The sequence below is a fragment of the Coregonus lavaretus genome, assembly GCF_964263955.1.
Source record: "Coregonus lavaretus genome assembly, chromosome: 26".
NCBI lineage: Eukaryota > Metazoa > Chordata > Actinopteri > Salmoniformes > Salmonidae > Coregonus > Coregonus lavaretus.
The window spans coordinates 23,598,321-23,619,636 of NC_140013.1; the positions used below are offsets into that span (position 1 = coordinate 23,598,321).

At 43.3% G+C, this 21,316-nt stretch overlaps 1 protein-coding gene across 1 annotated transcript; it reads left to right on the forward strand.

The window, feature by feature from the left end:
- Nucleotides 1–7,820: 7,820 nt before the first annotated feature.
- On the forward strand, nucleotides 7,821–20,697 carry LOC311101318 (multidrug and toxin extrusion protein 1-like; the record flags this gene model as incomplete). Its single annotated transcript, XM_084142444.1, has 17 exons — nucleotides 7,821–7,988; nucleotides 8,632–8,733; nucleotides 9,032–9,100; nucleotides 9,256–9,404; nucleotides 16,167–16,209; nucleotides 16,399–16,443; nucleotides 17,331–17,428; nucleotides 17,586–17,683; nucleotides 17,784–17,897; nucleotides 18,030–18,097; nucleotides 18,562–18,670; nucleotides 18,823–18,898; nucleotides 18,999–19,068; nucleotides 19,325–19,457; nucleotides 19,930–20,024; nucleotides 20,208–20,291; nucleotides 20,395–20,697. The coding sequence occupies 17 exons, from the start codon at nucleotides 7,821–7,823 to the stop codon at nucleotides 20,695–20,697; spliced, it is 1,824 nt and encodes a 607-aa protein (XP_083998570.1).
- Nucleotides 20,698–21,316: the final 619 nt, after the last annotated feature.

Below are 21,316 nucleotides of genomic sequence, written 5' to 3' on the forward strand. Positions count from 1 at the left end.
AAGGCACTACAGAGGGTAGTGCGTACGGCCCAGTACATCACTGGGGCCAAGCTTCCTGCCATCCAGGACCTCTATACCAGGCGGTGTCAGAGGAAGGCCCTCAAAATTGTCAAAGACTCCAGCCACCCTAGTCATAGACTGTTCTCTCTGCTACCGCACGGCAAGCGGTACCGGAGTGCCAAGTCTAGGTCCAAGAGACTTCTCAACAGCTTCTACCCCCAAGCCATAAGACTCCTGAACAGCTAATCATGGCTATCCGTACAATTTGCATTGCCCCCCCACCCCATCCTTTTACGCTGCTGCTACTCTGTTAATTATTTATGCATAGTCACTTTAGCTCTACCCACATGTACATATTACTTCAACTACCTCAACTAGCCGGTGCCCCCGCACATTGACTCTGTACCGGTACCCCACTGTATATGTAGCCTCCCTACTGTTATTTTATTTTACTGCTGCTCTTTTTTTCTCAACACTTTTTTTGTTGTTGTTTTATTAAATGCACTGTTGGTTAAGGGCTGTAAGTAAGCATTTCACTGTAACGTCTGCACCTGTTGTATTCGGCGCATGTGGCCAATAAAATTTGATTTGATTTGATTTGACTTGGTGTATAGCGAGAATAGGAATAGGGGGACACCAGTGGTGAGAGCACGTGGTGCGGAGACAGATTCTCGCCACGCCACTTGGTAGGAGCGACCGGTCAGGTAGGACGCAATCCAAGAGTGAGCCGCGCCGGAGATGCCCAACTCGGAGAGGGTGGAGAGGGTGGAGAGGAGGATCTGATGGTTCACAGTATCAAAGGCAGCAGACAGGTCTAGAAGGACAAGAGCAGAGGAGAGAGAGTTAGCTTTAGCAGTGCGGAGAGCCTCTGTGACACAGAGAAGAGCAGTCTCAGTTGAATGACCAGTCTTGAGACCTGACTGGTTTGGATCAAGAAGGTCATTCTGAGAGAGATAGCAACAGAGTTGGCTAGAGACGGCACGCTCAAGAGTTTTGGAGAGAAAAGAAAGAAGGGATACTGGTCTGTAGTTGTTGACATCAGAGGGATTGAGTGTTGGTTTTTTGAGAAGGGGTGCAACTCTCGCTCTCTTGAAGACGGAAGGGACATAGCCAGCGGTCAAGGATGAGTTGATGAGCGAGGTGATGTAAGGGAGAAGGTCACCGGAGATGGTCTGGAGAAGAGAGGAGGGGATAGGGTCAAGCGGGCAGGTTGTTGGGCGTCCGGTCATCACAAGTCGCAAGATTTTATCTGGAGAGAGAGGGGAGAAAGAAGTCAAAGCATAGGGTAGGGCAGTGTGAGCAGGACCAGTAGTGTCATTTGACTTAACAAACGAGGATCGGATGTCGTCAACCTTCTTTTCAAAATGGTTGACGAAGTCATCCACAGAGAGGGAGGAGAGAGGGGAAGGGGGATTGAGTGTATGTCAACTTCTGACCCACTGGGAATGTGATGAAAGAAATAAAAGCTGAAATAAATCATTCTCTCTACTATTATTCTGACATTTGACATTCTTAAAGTATAGTGGTGATCCTAACTGACCTAAGACAGGGAATTTTTACTAGGATTAAATGTCAGGAATTGTGAAAAACTGAGTTTAAATGTATTTGGCTAAGGTGTATGTAAACTTCCAACTTCAACTGTATGAGTGAGCACTCATGCTTAATTCTCTCATATTCTTATCCATGCTGTTGGTTCTTCCTGTGAATGAGAACTCGGAGTATGACATATGTCTGTCCATCAGTACTCACAGTGGACAATCAGCATCACAGAGGCTTTGATGCTGGGGTCTCTCTTTAGCTGGCAGGTGAAGGTGACCTGGTGGTTGGCCTGATACACGTCCTGTACACACAGACTGCTGACGTTCACCCTGTTCCCCTGGGCCAGGTTAACCTGAGGAAGGCATAAGTCCAAACCTATGCGTGTGGTTTAATAACACATGTTGCTTCTATGAGTTAAAGAAAATAAACACAAAGCTTAAATCGCAAATCATAGTTTGTGCTGGCTCTTTTTGTTTTTCATGTGAAAGATTTCTGGTTCCAAGCACCCTTATTACTTTTTAACAGAAGAAGATTTAGAGTTGAGCATGTTCCCTTCCTTTACTGAGACTAACCTGCAGCCCTGACTGGTACCACTGCAGATCCTCCTCCCCCTGTCCACGCCCTCTCCACCTGGCTGCTCAGAGACACCGTACCCTCCAGATTGGAGTGTATCCACCCCACGTCCCGGTCTCCGTGCCCCACATCACCCGCCGGGCCTATCAGCACCTTCACCACTCCTAGGGGCTGATTCTGACCCAAGTTAAGCACGTGTAAGTGGAAGACAATTCCCTTTTTATGCACTTCTCTCTATCTGTATTCTGACCTTGAACTTAAGTATGACAATAGAATGCTATTCACCCGCTATTCGTTCGGGTGGAGATCTAAGAAATGAATGTGAGGCGGAGGTGTCTACCGATACCCCGTATTCTGACCTTGACTTAATTCCACCACATTCACACGCAAGGAAACCATGAATAAGGTTGAGCGAACCTGCCGGTTCCAAGTGGGAAAAGCATCTAAATATTTTTTTCAGATAGAAATAACACCATTCTCCATGCACTGTAATTTATAAATTGATAGGAGCTATTGATAACAGCTAGGTAAATTAGTAATCCGTTTGGAAGGGGATTGTAAATACACATAGCAATTGTTTTAGATTATTTTTCCTTATGATCCCTGGAGACGAATGTGAAACCAGTCATATGGAAGCAAACTGAAAATCATATCAACATGACAGTAGGCTATAAATAGCTGTGCTGTTATTCCGAATTTTAATTGTGTGCCCTCATAATTTGCGTGGATGAAATTTGGAGACCCAAGCTATAGGCTTCTGTAGGGCTGAACCTGCAGAGTTGATGTATGCGCTTTAGAATTGTTTTATTATATACCAGGGCTTTTTTCCATTTTATTTTACAATTTGTATCATGTGAATTATTAGCCACTATCAGGATCCACCATCAGTAATACCCACATACATTTATGTGGGTATTCTATTCTCACTTTTTCACGTCTGTGTAGTTGTTCCTGAGGGTCGCTAACATTGTGCAATAATTTGGGACAAATAGCCTATTTGAATCATTATGGAACTCAGACCACACATAGCAGGTTAAACCTGGAGCCTGGCACATGGTTCACAATGACTCAAGCGTCATATAGTTACATTACTAGTGAGTATTAGGGTAGATGTATAGGACTATTGTTCAACCCTTATTGTACACTTTTTTCCACCTTCCAATATTTAATGGATTGAACTTGAATATGACAACTTTCAGGATGAATCAAACCACTGAATTTTTGATTCATCAATATATTTTATGCGCAAATGATCTCCAAACCTGTATTTTTTTGATGATCCATACATACTTTCCTAACCCTAACATTTGCCTAAATAATCTACAAGATCACAGTATTTTTAAATCTAACAGTTGGTGCTTAAACTGAGACAAATATGCATATATTTACATGGCTTTCTTTAATTGATACCTACAGTATATTCTGAGCCAGTTCTCCCTATATATTCTAGTTTGTCAACAAAATTCTAATTACAGGTACACCATATTTTAAGGGATGGCTTAAGATAAATGTACTGAAAACCCCATTGAATGAAAACTCCACGAGAAAATCTGTTGCTAGCAAGTGGGAGGGTTTCCAGTGGTTGAATTAAATGTATTCAACGTGTGCAAGGGAACCACGCCTGCAAAATTCATTAACATAGCCACAGGAAAATCTGAATTAAACCCAAAATATTAATACAAATGATAATTTATTTTTTTAGTTTTTCTTCACAAAAATAGTGCACTGGGCCTTTACTAGTCCTGTATTAGGGGACCGATGTAGAGCAAAATATATACAGTGAGGGAAAAAAGTATTTGATCCCCTGTTGATTTTGTACATTTGCCCACTGACAAAGACATGGTCAGTCTATAATTTTAATGGTGGGTTTATTTGAACAGTGAGAGACAGAATAACAACAACAAAAATCCAGAAAAACGCATGTCAAAAATGTTATACATTGATTTGCATTTTAATGAGGGAAATAAGTATTTGACCCCTCTGCAAAACATGACTTAGTACTTGGTGGCAAAACCCTTGTTGGCAATCACAGAGGTCAGATGTTTCTTGTAGTTGGCCACCAGGTTTGCACACATCTCAGGAGGGATTTTGTTCCACTCCTCTTTGCAGATCTTCTCCAAGTCATTAAGGTTTCGAGGCTGACGTTTGACAACTCGAACCTTCAGCTCCCTCCACAGATTTTCTATGGGATTAAGGTCTGGAGACTGGCTAGGCCACTCCAGGACCTTAATGTGCTTCTTCTTGAGCCACTCCTTTTTTGCCTTGGCCGTGTGTTTTGGGTCATTATCATGCTGGAATACACATCAACGACCCATTTTCAATGCCCTGGCTGAGGGAAGGAGGGTCTCACCCAAGATTTGACGGTACATGGCCCCGTCCATCGTCCCTTTGATACGGTGAAGTTGTCCTGTCCCCTTAGCAGAAAAACACCCCCAAAGCATAATGTTTCCACCTCCATGTTTGACGGTGGGGATGGTGATCTTGGGGTCATAGGCAGCATTCCTCCTCCTCCAAAAAATGCCAAAGAGCTCGATTTTGGACCACAACACTTTCACCCAGTTCTCCTCTGAATCACTCAGATGTTCATTGGCAAACTTCAGACGGGCATGTATATGTGCTTTCTTGAGCAGGGGGACCTTGTGGGTGCTGCAGGATTTCAGTCCTACACGGCGTAGTGTGTTACTAATTGTTTTCTTGGTGACTATGGTCCCAGCTGCCTTGAGATCATTGGCAAGATCCTCCCGTGTAGTTCTGGGCTGATTCCTCACCGTTCTCATGATCATTGCAACTCCATGAGGTGAGATCTTGCATGGAGCCACAGGCCGAGGGAGATTGACAGTTCTTTTATGTTTCTTCCATTTGCGAATAATCGCACCAACTGTTGTCACCTTCTCACCAAGCTGCTTGGCGATGGTCTTGTAGCCCATTCCAGCCTTGTGTAGGTCTACAATCTTGTCCCTGACATCCTTGGAGAGCTCTTTGGTCTTGGCCATGGTGGAGAGTTTGGAATCTGATTGATTGATTGCTTCTGTGGACAGGTGTTTTTTTTATACAGGTAACAAGCTGAGATTAGGAGCACTCCCTTTAAGAGTGTGCTCCTAATCTCAGCTCGTTACCTGTATAAAAAACACCTGGGAGCCAGAATTCTTTCTCATTAAAATGCAAATCAATTTATAACATTTGTGACATGCGTTTTTCTGGATTTTTTTGTTGTTGTTCTGTCTCTCACTGTTCAAATAAACCTACCATTAAAATTATAGACTGATAATTTCTTTGTCAGTGGGCAAACGTACAAAATCAGCAGGGGATCAAATACTTTTTTCCCTCAATGTATATATATATATATATATATATATATATATATATATATATATATATATATATTCTGCACCCCCCTCTGAGAAGAAATCGCAGCACCCCCACCTCCAAACATCTTCCCGTGGCTATGCCCGTTATGCACCTGCATAAGGTAAGTCTGAATACCAACTACATTTCCTATGTCGGAATTGGGTCCCTACAGCACATCCAAGACGAGAACAATGGGATTAGTTATAGTACCATTATAAAAACACCAGACATGATTACAGTACATGGGTGTTTGTAATGTACTTACAGTAGCTATTTCTTTCTGTGTGTAATTTGTGCCATCTGACTGTGACATGCCGCATGAAAGACAATATCATTTATGGAAATCCTATAATTAGGTTGGGTGACTCGTGTTGGCTTTCCTCCAAGGCTTTTATTCTTCTGTTCTATTTTGTTGAAGTGTGTCCTGTTTCACACTGTATATACTCACACCTCAGACATGACACATACCCATCTATAATAGGGTCAATTAATTATACACCAAGCTCTGGTACTCACTGTGCTGGAAAAACATTATCTTAGTGATGAAAGGGGATAGTTTTCATGGCGGAAAGGTAGATATTGGTAGTGTTTTTTTGGAATGAAGGGCTCTTATCAGGGGGTTCATTTTCATCTTGAAGGCTGGAGAGCTAGAGGAGGAAACCAGGGGACAATAATATGTCATAGCTGACAGAAATAGCTTCCCTCTGCAGTGTCTGTGGTCAAGTGGTAACACTGCCAGCTCTTAGCACATCAGTTATATAACGACAACGGAGACCAGAGGGTTAGATCCCCGCGCTGCATCCATTCTTCCCACTGTGTCTCCTCTTCACATGTCCCTGTGTTTCTAAGCTGTCCAAACAAGAGAGAGGCAGAGAGAGAGAGGCAAGGCGAGCAGGGATATGAAGTGCCATCAGTCCAGCAGTTTGTGAACAACACGATAACAGATGGGCATCAGAGGGAAAACAACAAGATGACAAGTGACACAGCACATGATGTCTGATGTAGCCTGATTGATTTAGTCAGGCTAGAGCCTGGGACGGTCCAGAGACTGACACAGTACAAGCTTAGAAAAAAAAGGTGCTATCTAGAACCAAAGGGTTCTTCGGCTGTCCCCATAGCAGAGCCCTTTGAAGAACCCCATTTTGGGTTCCATGTAGAAGGGTTCTACATGGTACATGGAACCCAAATTGGTTCTACCTGGAATCAAAAAGGGTTCTCCTATGGGGACAGCCGAAGAACCCTTTTGGAACCTTTTGATAGCTGTTGAGATTTTAGACAGCTTTCATCCCTCCAGGTATTTACAGCCCTGTTGCCCCCTCCAGTGCTGAGAGAGTGGGAGTGCAGATAGATACTACATCTCCCTGTCACTGTCATCAGTTCTCTCTACCTGATAGGTGTCTTTATAGTTTGTGGGTGTGTCTACTGGTTTTGGTTTCTAATTCTCCTCCAAAAACGAACTTCAGACAACAGTCACATTTCCATGAAGTTTTTATGAGAATATAAGGATATATTCCATCCGTAAGATACAGTATTCTTTTTCCCATCTGCATTACCGTCTGCTGTCGCAGTGTTACAGATGGCCAGGTAAATGAAGCTTTCCCCTGCCAATACCACAGGCTGCATCTTCTGTTGCAATAGGCCAGTGTACTGACTGGGTGATCTTTGATGCTCTGATGAGGGAGATTGTCAGACACGTTAATGTTTGATGCTACATCCTTCCCAATGATAAACACACATCTGGTTGAATAGTCTGAAATTGACTTTGGGGTTGAGGTTGATTGCTTGGTCAGAAGCTAAGTTTGTTGTCATAAAAATATTATCCACAACCATTGTATGCTTTTAATCACCTATCTAATTTCTATTCACATTGAGTACAGAGGAAGAGGATAAGGTTAATTGCATCTATACCACTTTGTAAGTCATTATGTTGCTCTCTGGCACACACATAATGATTCACTCAACTCCACCCCCCTCATCCCTGAGATACAAACAAAGCATAAATACCCAACAAGTATTAGCCATTCCGTTAAAAGACCTGTCATAGGGTTTATATAAAGAAATAGTGGTATTTATTGGTCTGTATCTCTTACAGCTTGGTCCTTGTTGATGTATTTTGGGTAGAATTTACCTGAGTCCTTCTATTATGCAATGCCAAGGCACTTGAGATGTCTCACACTTGTATTTAATGAGTAAGCCTTTTGGGATGTTGAAACTTTGCATTGGTGACCTGCTGACCAGAGCAGTGCTTACACAGCTGCAGAGGAGCTGTCTGTCTGACAGTGACAGTGGAGTTACAGCACTGTACCAACAGTAACACGACAGAGGACTGAGAGGGGGCACACACAGACACAGAGGCTGGGATGGAAGACTCTGGGCCTACGCTGGCATCTGGGACCACTTCTAATTCTAATCCACCCATAATGGAGGAGTCTAGTGCAAAACTGTTCTGCTGCCGCTGGGTAAGGCACAGAATCCCCCTGGCACTCAGAGAGGAGCTCTACCACATTCTTCGGATGACTGGACCCTTGGTAAGGACTGGCACTGCCCACCTAACCTGTTGTGCGTTATTGTGTGTTTCCCAAATGGCACCATATATTCTCTATATAGAACACTACTTTTGACCAGGTTGTGCACTATATAGGGAATATAGGGTGCCATTAGGGACACAACTATTGTGTGGCCCTGTTTGGAAGTGGATAGCTCTGTTGCTAGGGTTATAGGTAGACTACTCTGTGAGAGTGAAATACTAGGCTAAAGGATGAACTGTGCAGTGCATACTAATGGCTCTATGATTTCTTTAAAGTACACTCCGAGGGCCACTAAAGCCCATCAGAACTAGTGTTTCAAGTATATTTATCTTTATTGACTTAGAAGTAATGTCTGTCCCATTGGGCACAGACGTCAGTTCAGCGTCTAGTTTTGATTTACATTTGGTTGAGTTGTCAAATATTGTGAATTCTGTGTGAAATCAACAAAAAATGTCACCATGTCATTGGATTTAGGTGCAAAGTGAGGTAAAATGTCCTTACATTGATGACTTTTTGCAAATCCAATGAGTTTTCAAAGAATCATAGATTTTTGGGGTTGAAATTATGTGGAAACAATGTTGATTCAACCAGTTTTTGCCCAGTGGGGGGTTTGTTATTGTTTATGCACGTCTTCTTCCCCTAGCTGCTGTCTCGAATCCTAAACTACCTGCTTCCGTTTGTCATCACTATGTTCTGTGGTCGCCTGGGGAATGCAGTATTAGCTGGCTACGGCCTGGCCTGCGCGGTGAGTCAGTCCTCTGGCTATGTTGTGTAATCTGCTAGGGTCTATCAGCTTAGATAAGAAAATGGCTCGTCTGCATGTGGTTAGAGAGGAGAGGGAGAATGGAAAGAAAGATTACAACATCACCTCAGGTCCCCACAGATTCTGGTGTTCCTTTGAAGAACCACAAGGGAGGGGATAGCAATGATTTAATCAATTCTCATAAAAAAAATTAAAAAATAAAATGTACAGACATACCGTAAGAATGTAAATCTTTATGTAATCGTGTGCTGTAAATGTGTTTGATGATCATCTTCTTCAGACTATTAATGTTACGACTGCAGCAACAGGAGGTGGACTTGCCTTAGCATGTGACACTTTGGTATCTCAGGTACGTAAATATATTTTGAAACATGCAGTTGAAGTATATGTTCCAGTTCAAATATATGCAACTGTCACAGTATGTGACCCTAGCGATAATGTCTCATATCATTCATGCTGTGTGTGTGTGTGTGTGTGTGTGTGTGTGTGTGTGTGTCTGAGCAGACATTTGGTGGTAGGAACCTGCAGCGTGTGGGGGTGATCCTGCAGAGGAGTGTGTTGATCCTACTGCTCTTCTGTCTGCCCTGCTGGGCCATGCTCCTCAACACCCAGTCTATCCTGCTGGCTCTGGGCCAGGAGCCTGAGGTGGCCAGGTATCAACTAAACTGTCAAAATCAAATCAAATGTTATTGGTCGCGTACACATATTTTGCAGATGTTATTGCAGGTGCAGCGAAATGCTTATGCTTCTAGCTCCAACAGTGCAGTAATACCTAACTATACAAAACAATACACACACATTTTAAGAAAGGAATTAAGAAATATCAGAACAAGCAATGTCAGAGTCCGGAATATAAATATATATGTATATGATGGTGTGTATAGGCTGTATGGACAGTATATGAATAGAAAAGGTGTGTACAGCAGTAGTTATATAGGATGAGCCTTGACTAGAATACACTACATACATATGAAGTGGGTAAAAAAGGACTCTATGTAAACATGATTAAAGTGACCAGTGTTCAATGACTATGTAGGCTACATAGGGCAGCAGTCTCTAAGGTGAAGGGTAGAGTACCGGGTGGTAGTCGGCTAGTAACAGTGACTAAGTTCAGGGCAGGGTACTGGAAGGCTGGCTAGTGGTGACTATTACAGTCTGATGGCCTGGAGTCTGACTCACACTATCGTACAATACCACTTATATTAGGGCCAGGAGTTTTTCCTGACTAGAGAAAACTCTGGGCCCTGGTTATACCCTATAACTAGCTCCAGAGTTGTTCCTGACCCTGGTTATACCCTATGACTAGCTACAGAGTTGTTCCTGACTCAAATCAAATCAAATCAAATTGTATTTATCACATACACGTGTTTAGCAGATGTTATTGCGGGTGTAGCGAAATGCTTGTGCTTCTAGCTCTGACAATGCAGTAATATCTAACAAGTAATATCTAACTATTTCACAACATATACCCAATACACACAAATCTAAGTAAGGAATGGAATTTAAGAATATATACATACAGTGGGGAAAAAAAGTATTTAGTCAGCCACCAATTGTGCAAGTTCTCCAAATTAAAAAGATGAGAGAGGCCTGTAATTTTCATCATAGGTACACTTCAACTATGACAGACAAAATGAGAATTTTCTTTCAAGAAAAATCACATTGTAGGATTTTTAATGAATTTATTTGCAAATTATGGTGGAAAATAAGTATTTGGTCAATAACAAACATTTCTCAATACTTTGTTATATACCCTTTGTTGGCAATGACACAGGTCAAACGTTTTCTGTAAGTCTTCACAAGGTTTTCACACACTGTTGCTGGTATTTTGGCCCATTCCTCCATGCAGATCTCCTCTAGAGCAGTGATGTTTTGGGGCTGTCGCTGGGCAACACAGACTTTCAACTCCCTCCAAAGATTTTCTATGGGGTTGAGATCTGGAGACTGGCTAGGCCACTCCAGGACCTTGAAATGCTTCTTACGAAGCCACTCCTTTGTTGCCTGGGCGGTGTGTTTGGGGTCATTGTCATGCTGAAAGACCCAGCCACGTTTCATCTTCAATGCCCTTGCTGATGGAAGGAGGTTTTCACTCAAAATCTCACGATACATGGCCCCATTCATTCTTTCCTTTACACAGATCAGTCGTCCTGGTCCCTTTGCAGAAAAACAGCCCCAAAGCATGATGTTTCAACCCCCATGCTTCACAGTAGGTATGGTGTTCTTTGGATGCAACTCAGCATTCTTTGTCCTCCAAACACGACGAGTTGAGTTTTTACCAAAAAGTTCTATTTTGGTTTCATCTGACCATATGACATTCTCCCAATCCTCTTCTGGATCATCCACATGCACTCTAGCAAACTTCAGACGGGCCTGGACATGTACTGGCTTAAGCAGGGGGACACGTCTGGCACTGCAGGATTTGAGTCCCTGGCGGCGTAGTGTGTTACTATTGGTAGGCTTTGTTACTTTGGTCCCAGCTCTCTGCAGGTCATTCACTAGGTCCCCCCGTGTGGTTCTGGGATTTTTGCTCACCGTTCTTGTGATCATTTTGACCCCACGGGGTGAGATCTTGCGTGGAGCCCCAGATCGAGGGAGATTATCAGTGGTCTTGTATGTCTTCCATTTCCTAATAATTGCTCCCACAGTTGATTTCTTCAAACCAAGCTGCTTACCTATTGCAGATTCAGTCTTCCCAGCCTGGTGCAGGTCTACAATTTTGTTTCTGGTGTCCTTTGACAGCTCTTTGGTCTTGGCCATAGTGGAGTTTGGAGTGTGACTGTTTGAGGTTGTGGACAGGTGTCTTTTATACTGATAACAAGTTCAAACAGGTGCCATTAATACAGGTAATGAGTGGAGGACAGAGGAGCCTCTTAAAGAAGAAGTTACAGGTCTGTGAGAGACAGAAATCTTGCTTGTTTGTAGGTGACCAAATACTTATTTTCCACCATAATTTGCAAAAAAAATCATTAAAAATCCTACAATGTGATTTTCTGGAAAAAAAATTCTCAATTTGTCTGTCATAGTTGACGTGTACCTATGATGAAAATTACAGGCCTCTCTCATCTTTTTAAGTGGGAGAACTTGCACAATTGGTGGCTGACTAAATACTTTTTTCCCCCACTGTATATGGACAAGCAACGACAGAGCGGCATGGACTAAGATACAGTAGAATATTATAGAATACAGTATATACATACAGTGGCTTGCGAAAGTATTCACCCCCCTTGGCATTTTTCCTATTTTGTTGCCTTACAACCTGGAATTTAAATGAATTTTTGGGGGGTTTGTATCATTTGATTTAAACATGCCTACCACTTTGAAGATGCAAAATAAAAATAAATGTGAAACAAACAAGAAATAACACAAAAAAACAGAAAACTTGGGCATGCATAACTGTTCTGACAAGTTTCCCAGTCCATGCCAATTAAAAACATCCCCACAGCATGATGCTGCCACCACCATGCTTCACTGTGGGGATGGTGTCCTCTGGGTGATGAGAGGTGTTGGGTTTACGCCAGACATAGCGTTTTCCTTGATGGCCAAAAAGCTCAATTTTAGTCTAATCTGACAAGAGTATCTTCTTCCATATGTTTGGGGAGTCTCCCACATGCCTTTTGGCGAACACCAAACGTGTTTGCTTATTTTTATCTTTAAGCAATGGCTTTTTTCTGGCCACTCTTCCGTAAAGCCCAGCTCTGCGGAGTGTACGGCTTAAAGTGGTCCTATGGACAGATTCTCCAATCTTCGCTGTGGAGCTTTGCAGCTCCTTCAGGGTTATCTTTGGTCTCTTTGTTGCCTCTCTGATTAATGCCCTCCTTGTCTGGTCCGTGAGTTTTGGTGGGCGGCCCTCTCTTGGCAGGTTTGTTGTGGTGCCATATTCTTTCAATTTTTTAATAATGGATTTAATGGTGTTCCGTGGGATGTTCAAAGTTTCTGATATTTTTTTATAACCCAACCCTGATCTGTACTTCTCCACAACTTTGTCCCTGACCTGTTTGGAGAACTCCTTGGTCTTCATGGTGCCGATTGCTTGGTGGGGCCCCTTGCTTAGTGGTGTTGCAGACTCTGGGGCCTTTTAGAACAGGTGTATACAGTGGGGAGAGCAAGTATTTGATACACTGCCGATTTTGCAGGTTTTCCTACTTACAAAGCATGTAGAGGTCTGTAATTTTTTATCATATGTACACTTCAACTGTGAGAGACAGAATCTAAAACAAAAATCCAGAAAATCACATTGTATGATTTTTAAGTAATTAATTTGCATTTTATTGTATGACATAAGTATTTGATCACCTACCAACCAGTAAGAATTCCGGCTCTCACAGACCTGTTAGTTTTTCTTTAAGAAGCCCTCCTGTTCTCCACTCATTACCTGTATTAACTGCACCTGTTTGAACTCGTTACCTGTATAAAAGACACCTGTCCACACACTCAATCAAACAGACACCAACCTCTCTACAATGGCCAAGACCAGAGAGCTGTCTAAGGACATCAGGGATAAAATTGTAGACCTGCACAAGGCTGGGATGGGCTACAGGACAATAGGCAAGCAGCTTGGTGAGAAGGCAACAACTGTAGGTTGTTCTCCCTACTGTATATACTGAGATCATGTGACAGATCATGTGACACTTAGATTGAACACAGGTGGACTTTATTTAACTAATTATGTGACTTCTGAAAGTAATTGATTGCACCAGATCTTATTTAGGGGCTTCATCGCAAAGGGGGTGAATACATATGCACGCACCACTTTTCCGTTATTTATTTTTTTGAGTTTTTTAGAAACAAGTTATTTTTTTCATTTCACTTCACCAATTTGGACTATTTTGTGTATGTCCATTACATGAAATCCAAATAAAAATCAATTTCAATTACAGGTTGTAATGCAACAAAATAGGAAAAACGCCAAGGGGGATGAATACTTTTGCAAGGCACTGTATGAGATGAGTAGTGCAAGATATGAAAACATTATTCAAGTGACTAGTGTTCAATTTCTTAAAGTGGCCAGTGATTTCAATAGGCAGCAGCAGCCTCTAATGTGCTAGTGATGGCTATTTAATGGTCTGATGGCCTTGAGATAGAAACTGTTTTTCATTCTCTCAGTCCCAATTTTGATGCACCTGTACTGACCTCGCCTTCTGGATGATAGCGGGGTGAACAGGCAGTGGCGCGGGTGGTTGATGTCCTTGATGATCTTTTTGGCCTTCCTGTGACATCGGGTGCTGTAGGTGTCCTGGAGGGCGGGTAGTTTGCTCCCGGTAATGTGTTCGGCAGACCGCACCACTCTCTGGAGAGCCCTGCGGTTGCAGGCGGGGCGGTGCAGTTGCCGTACCAGGCGGTGATACAGCCCGACAGGATGCTCTCAATTGTGCATCTGTAAAAGTTTGTGAGGTTTTTAGGTGCCAAGCCAAATTTCTTCAGCCTCCTGAGGTTGAAGAGGCTCTGTTGCGCCTTCTTCACCACACTGTCTGCCTGGTTGGACCATTTCAGTTTGTCAGTGATGTGTACGCCAAGGAACTTGAAGCTTTCTACCTTCTCTACTGCGGTCCCGTCGATGTGGATAGGGGGGTGCACCCTCTGCTGTTTCCTGAAGTCCACGATCATCTCCTTTGTTTAGTTGACGTTGAGTGAGAGGTTATTTTCCTGCCACCACACTCCCAGAGCCCTCACCTCCTCCCTGTAGGCTGTCTCGTCATTGTTGGTAATCAAGCCTACTACTGTTGTGTCGTCTGCAAACTTGATGATTGAGTTGGAGACGTGTTTGGCCACGCAGTCATGGGGTGAACAGGGCGTACAGGAGGGGGCTGAGCACGCACCCTTGTGTTGAGGATCTGCGAAGTGAAGATGTTGTTTCCTACCTTCACCACCTGGGGGCGGCCCGTCATGAAGTCCAGGACCCAGTTGCACAGGGCGGGGTTCAGACCCAGGGCCTCGAGCTTAATGATGAGCTTGGAGGGTACTATGGTGTTGAATGCTGAGCTATAGTCAATGAACAGCATTCTTACATAGGTATTCCTCTTGTCCAGATGGGATAGGGCAGTGTGCAGTGTGATGGTAATTGCATCGTCTGTGGATCTATTGGGGTGGTAAGCAAATTGAAGTGGGTCTAGGCTGACAGGTAAGGTAGAGGTGATATGATCCTTGCCTAGCAAAATTGAGTCGTGGTCAGATTTGCTGAAAGGAGGGCGGGGGAGGGCCCTATAACCATCTCGGAAGTTTGAATAGCAATGGTCGAGGACTTTAGCAGCCCGAGTACAACAGTCGATATGTTGATAGAACTTCGGCAGTCTAGTCCTCAAATTTGCTTTGTTAAAATCCCCGGGTACAATAAATGCAGCCTCAGGATATGTGGTTTCCAGTTTGCATAAAGTCCAGTGGTACGGCTTGAGGGGGGATATACACGGCCGTGACTATAACCGAAGAAAATTCTCTTGGGAGATAATACGGTCGGCATTTGATTGTGAGGTATTCTAGGTTGGGTGAACAAAAGGACTTGAGTTCCTGTATGTTACTACAATTACACCATGAGTCGTTAATCATGTAACACACACCTCCGCCCATCTGCTTCCCGGAGAGATATTTATTTCTGTCTGCGCGATGATCTGAGAACCCATCTGGCTGGACCGATTTCGACAGAATATCTCCAGAGAGCCATTTTTCCGTGAAACAAAGTATGTTACAGGCCCTGATGTCTCTCTGTAAAGAAATCGTTGCCTGAGCTCGTCGATCTTGTTATCCAAAGACTGAACATTAGCGAGTAGTATACTTGAAAGCGGTGGATGGTGTGTGCGCCTCCTAAATCGAACCAGCAGGCCGCTCCGAGTGCCTCTCCTCCGCCGGCGATGTTTTGGGTCAGCCGCTGGAATCAGTTCAATTGCCCTGGGGAGAGCAAACAAAGGATCTGCTTCGGGAAAGTCGTATTCCTGGTTCCTGATCAGGTCACATTCTCAGGAAAAATATGAGGCCCTACTCACACTGTATGACTCAGACCTGAGCACAGCACAGATACAGCCGATGCACAGTATTGTACCTCTGATGCTGGAAAAAGATAATGTGGTTGTTTGTATGCTAATTGGGGAGAACAGAACTCCTCATTCTCTTAGCTGCAATAACACCATCTCTGGCTGGTCTCGGCATCAAATGTGGCCCCTGGCAATTCCCCAAACACTCCATTCAGTGGAAACGACAGCAATGTTTTCATAGCCAATTGACCTACTCAATGAGATGTACAGATTGCTGTTAGTTTGTTACACATTAAACATTCTGACACTGCTGCCTGAATAGGTGATTTTTACGGACAACATCATGGTAAATGGATAGAGTGTAGCAGTATGTGGTGTGTATAGGGTAAAGACATGGAAACAGGTGTAGTAATAGTGTGTGATTTAACAGCGAATACATGCTCTGTATTTCAGAATAGCACAGCTGTATGTCATCGCCTACCTACCTGCAGTGCCAGTGAGTCATCTGTTTTATCTAACACCCACTTGTTTAGAGTGGCTTCAATTTTGTCTGAGTTTTCAACTCGCTGGCTCCACTAACCTATTCTTATCAGATGAATAGTACATTTAGTGTTTTCTCATTAAATTGCATAAAACATACTCTTCTCCCTGTCTTTCTAATTTACTCTGTATCTCTTTCTTTCAGGCTATTTTCCTACATCAACTTCAGGCTTCTTATCTCCAGAACCAGGTACACTGACCGTGCTGCTGTGCTACAAATGACTTGTTTTGTTCCTCACACCTCATCGCATCCCTAGAAATGAGAATGAATAGAACAGCCTTGGAAGCTCTAACCCTGGCAATTGACTGGTAAACTCATAGGTACACTCGCAATGGCTGCCTGGTATTGTGATGCAATAATTTTCATGGTATTTTGGAATGTTCTATCAAGTGATGCTGGATTGCCATGGTAATGTAGAATATTCATTCATTTTACATTGTAGTCATTTAGCAGACGCTCTTATCCAGAGCAACTTACAGTTAGTGAGTGCATACATTTTCCTACTGGCCCCCCGTGGGAAACGAACCCACAACCCTGGCGTTGCAAGCGCCATGCTCTACCAACTGGTCCTCTGTAGCTCAGCTGGTAGAGCACGGCGCTTGTAACGCCAAGGTAGTGGGTTCGATCCCCGGGACCACCCATACACAAAAATGTATGCACGCATGACTGTAAGTCGCTTTGGATAAAAGCGTCTGCTAAATGGCATATTATTATTATATTATAGCTACAGGAGACTAATGATGCTAACTGATGTGGCTCATGCAATGGAATGTATTTTTTGTAATGTCAGTTGAGTTGACTCAACAAATCACAGCACAGATTGAAGGGTACACTTCCTGATTTTACTTCCTGGCATGGGTACACTCAACATGGCTGCCAGTCCACCCATTATGCCATCATTGACTTGAATGGAGATGTCCTTTCTATTCATTCTTATTTCTATGATAGCATCCTCATCCCAGTCTCTTGTGTCATCTGAGTTAAGGAGTAAAACAGCCATCTAGGAGTGCAGTAATCTAGGTTAGGTGGGAATCTGATGTCTATGATCATATCAACTAGTGTGTTTCTGTGCTCAGGGGATAATACTGCCTCAGATGTACACAGCAGCCGCGGCCAACATCGCCAATGTGGTGACAAACTATATCCTGCTCTACTGGATGGACCTGGGAGTTATGTAGGTGTGCTCACACAAGAAACATTGATAACAGTGCCATATTCTTAACAGTCAGTAATGTAGTTAGAGTATCAATTATGTACCAACTACTGTAATTATGCAATGCTCATTATCAATTCATGGAGTGTGTGTTTTTGTTTGTGTGTTTGTTTTATAGAGGGTCTGCAGCAGCTAATACGCTTTCCCAGCTCTACATATGTTCTTTCTTGTTTGCTTACATTTGTTGGAAGAAGCTACATGTGAAAACATGGGGAGGTAAGAGAAAGTCCATCCCTCTGATTGTGCCTGATGAATGTGACCCATTGAAATAGACCGGTTTGTGTTGGGATGAACAGGCCTTTGTCTCCCCCTACAGGTTGGACCACAGAAGCACTGCAGGAGTGGGGCTCTTATATGAAACTGGCCATCCCAAGTACACTGATGTTATGTTTCGAATGGTGGATCTATGAGCTTGGGGGATTCCTTGCAGGTACACTTCAGCTCTTAAGGTTAACACCAATGAACCAATGAGCAGTCACATTGAAAAGGCCAAAACAACCATATCTATGTAACATCCATCTCTGCATTCTTCCCCCTCTCTCTTTCCTTCTCTCTTTCTCAGGCATGCTGAGTGAAGTGGACCTGGCTGCTCAACATGTGGTCATAATGCTGGCTTTCATCAACTACATGGTACTGTGTACAGACCTCTTTACACACCCACTCTAACATTTAGTCCTATCATGGAAACCAAACGAAACCCAATGCCCTGGTTATCCAGTCCAAATAAGTTGAAGAATAACCCAAAATAATAATAATAATAATATGCCATTTAGCAGACGGTTTTATCCAAAGCGACTTACAGTCATGCGTGCATACATATTTTTTTTTTGTATATGTACTGTACATATAGGCTACAGATCAACATTAAATCTGAGTCAAAAGCAGACATTAACTTTGTTTGAGCATGCCCTGGCTATGCAGTCCAAATTCTAATAGGTTGAAGAATAACCCAAAATGTACTGTAAATGTAGGCTACAGGTCAAAGTAAAATCTGACGCAAAAGCACACATTAACTTTGTTTGAGGCATGGTTAGACTAAGACAGCAAGCTGTTTATGAGGCATCTCGTTAACGTGTTGTGTTGTGTGGGTAAAGTTCCCCCTGGGGATCCAGGCTGCAGCATGTGTTCGTGTGGGGAATGCCCTAGGGGCCGGAGACACAGCCGGGGCCATCCTCACCAGCAAGGTGTCCCTCGCCCTCGCAGGTCAGTCACACACTCACTCTAGCTCATATGGCCCTTATTTCAACCATCACAACTACAGTAAACTATGGTGAACTAAAATGATAATAATTACGTTGACAAACTAGTACTTATTTTGCAGTAGTGCATGTATTTTCCTCCATCTCATGCTCTAGGTTCAATGGCAGTAATTCAGGGAATCGTGCTGATCTCTACTAAAACAGTGATCGCCTTCATGTTTACTTCTGATGAGTAAGTAGAGTGTACATATAGTCAACATAATAAATCAAATCAAGACAGTCACAAATTGGAACTTGACCATCTCAATAACGATTATGTCTTTCCTTTTCAGGCAGATAATAGATCTGGTCGCTCAACTTCTCAACGTGTACTGTGTCCTTCAGTTCTTTGATGGGCTAGTGGTAAGTGCACTCAAGTGGTTTGTAACCATTGAAAAAAGGAATAACATTTTATACAATAGTACTGCTACAGTTAAATCATTAATAGTACTGCTAAATCATTAATATACAGCGGAATAAGGGAGATAGTCTGTGTAATTTTCCAGGACCCGGGAACACTGGTTGAATGAGTTATAAGACATGAAACGTGGTGACAGCCAACACTGTTTGTCTCTCTCTGTAAACACCCACTAATCTGAGATTTGTCTGTCTGTCCCAGTGTGTGTGCATGGGCATCATCCTGGGCACGGGCAAACAGAAGATAGCAGCAATGGCTAATCTCATCACCTACTACTGTGTGGGCCTTCCACTGGGCATCTCTTTGATGTTCGCAGCTGGCCTTAGGGTCCTAGGTATGTACTCATTTTTATGAAAACCAAACATAATTTTAGACTTCCTTTTGAAGACCAGAGGTCTTTGCTCATGCTTACTGCCTTGCCACATACTTGCAACAGAAGTATGGTCATGATCAAATTGCTTTCACTAGCAATCAAGAACATGAATAGCGGGGGTATTCTGTATTGAAGATGACACAATGTTCTGTGTCTTTGGTCAAAGCCAGTCTAACCTCCTCTCCTCTCCTCTCCTCTCCTCTTCTCTCTTCTCCTCTCCTGCCCTCTCCTATTCTCTGTTCTCCTCCCCTCTCCTATTCTCTGTTCTCCTCTCCTATTCTGTTCTTCTCTCCTCTCCTCTCCTCTCCTCTCCTCTCCTCTCCTCTCCTCTCCTCTCCTCTCCTCTCCTCTCCTCTCCTCTTCTCTTCTCTTCTCTTTTCTTTTCTCTCTTCTCCTCGCATATTCTCTGTTCTCCTCTCCTCCCTCTACACAGGGTTCTGGTTAGGCCTGTTCATCTGTGTCATTCTACAGTCCACCTTCTTCATCACTGTCATCTTCAGGCTCAACTGGAAGAGAATGACAGAGAAGGTAGGTCACCAATGGCTTTTCACTTCCCTATCTGGAACATACAGGGGCTCAGGTGATTGAGAGACTGACAGCACACACCTCTATCTTTATGGTTTCTATGAAGCATAGTAGTCGCCTGGGGCGGGTGAAGGAAATTGTTTGCTGTCAATTGAAAGCATCATGGAGTTGATCTGTTTGTGACAGGCTGTGAAACGAGCTGGAAAGGCTGGACATATGGTGTCAATGAGGAGTATAGTTGCACCTGACCACACAGAGAACAATGGGAGGGTGAGTAGAAACATGTTGCTCAGTCCTATGTTTTATATTATTTATACTATACTCTTTCGAATAACATTGTTCTAACCCAGATTGTGCCTGCTTCCACACCCAGACAGTGAATGGATACATTTTAGTGAGTGCTGAGGGCCAGGGTCACCTCAGGGGAAGCAATAGGACCCCAGAGGTGCAGAGGGAGGATGGGAGCCCCAGTGGACTGCTTTCCACCACCCAGCTGGTCCTGAGGAGAGGTCTCACTCTACTGGCTGCCATTGTCATCCTGGCTGTGGGGACCAGTGTCCATCTTCTCCTGCCTCTACCAATCAGCTCATGGAGCAATCTGAGTGTAGACTGGAGCAATACTACCTTTACCACTACCTCCCCCCCTGAATTGGTCCCGTCAACAGTTCTCATCTAAGAATAATACCTGGGGGAACCAGAACAGACCCTGTAGCAAGGCAATTAAGTCATAGACGTGCTGTGTCAGTGAATCTGTTATTACACAAATTATTACACCTGAAACAGCTTTTTCCTTCAATCTAGAGCCATAATCATTATGCCTAATTCTATGTAAAAAATATATTATTTTTTCTGCATAGGTTTTCTAAGCATTCCTCTTTACCTGTTCAATTGTCATTTTAATTATTGATGCACATTGATTCTTTAAAAACGTTTATGCCTTTAGTACATTTAGCAATTGCTTGCTTTTCTAAAGTCCAGCAACCTTGTCAGCAGGCATGCCAGCTAAGATGCGTAGTTAGACAAGATACTCTAACTTGATTGATAGCCTGAAATGGCTTGGTAGCTACACTCTTAGAAAAAAAGGTGTTATCTAGAACCAAAAAGGCTTCTTCGGCTGTCTCCAAAGGAGAACCCTTTGAAGAACCTTTTTTGGTTCCAGGTAGAACCCTTTTTAGTTCCAGGTAGAACCCTTTTGAGTTCCATGTAGAACCCTTTCCACAGAGGGTTCCACATGGAACCGAAAAGAGTTCTACCTGGAACCAAAAATGGCAAAAAGGGTTCTCCTATGCGGACAG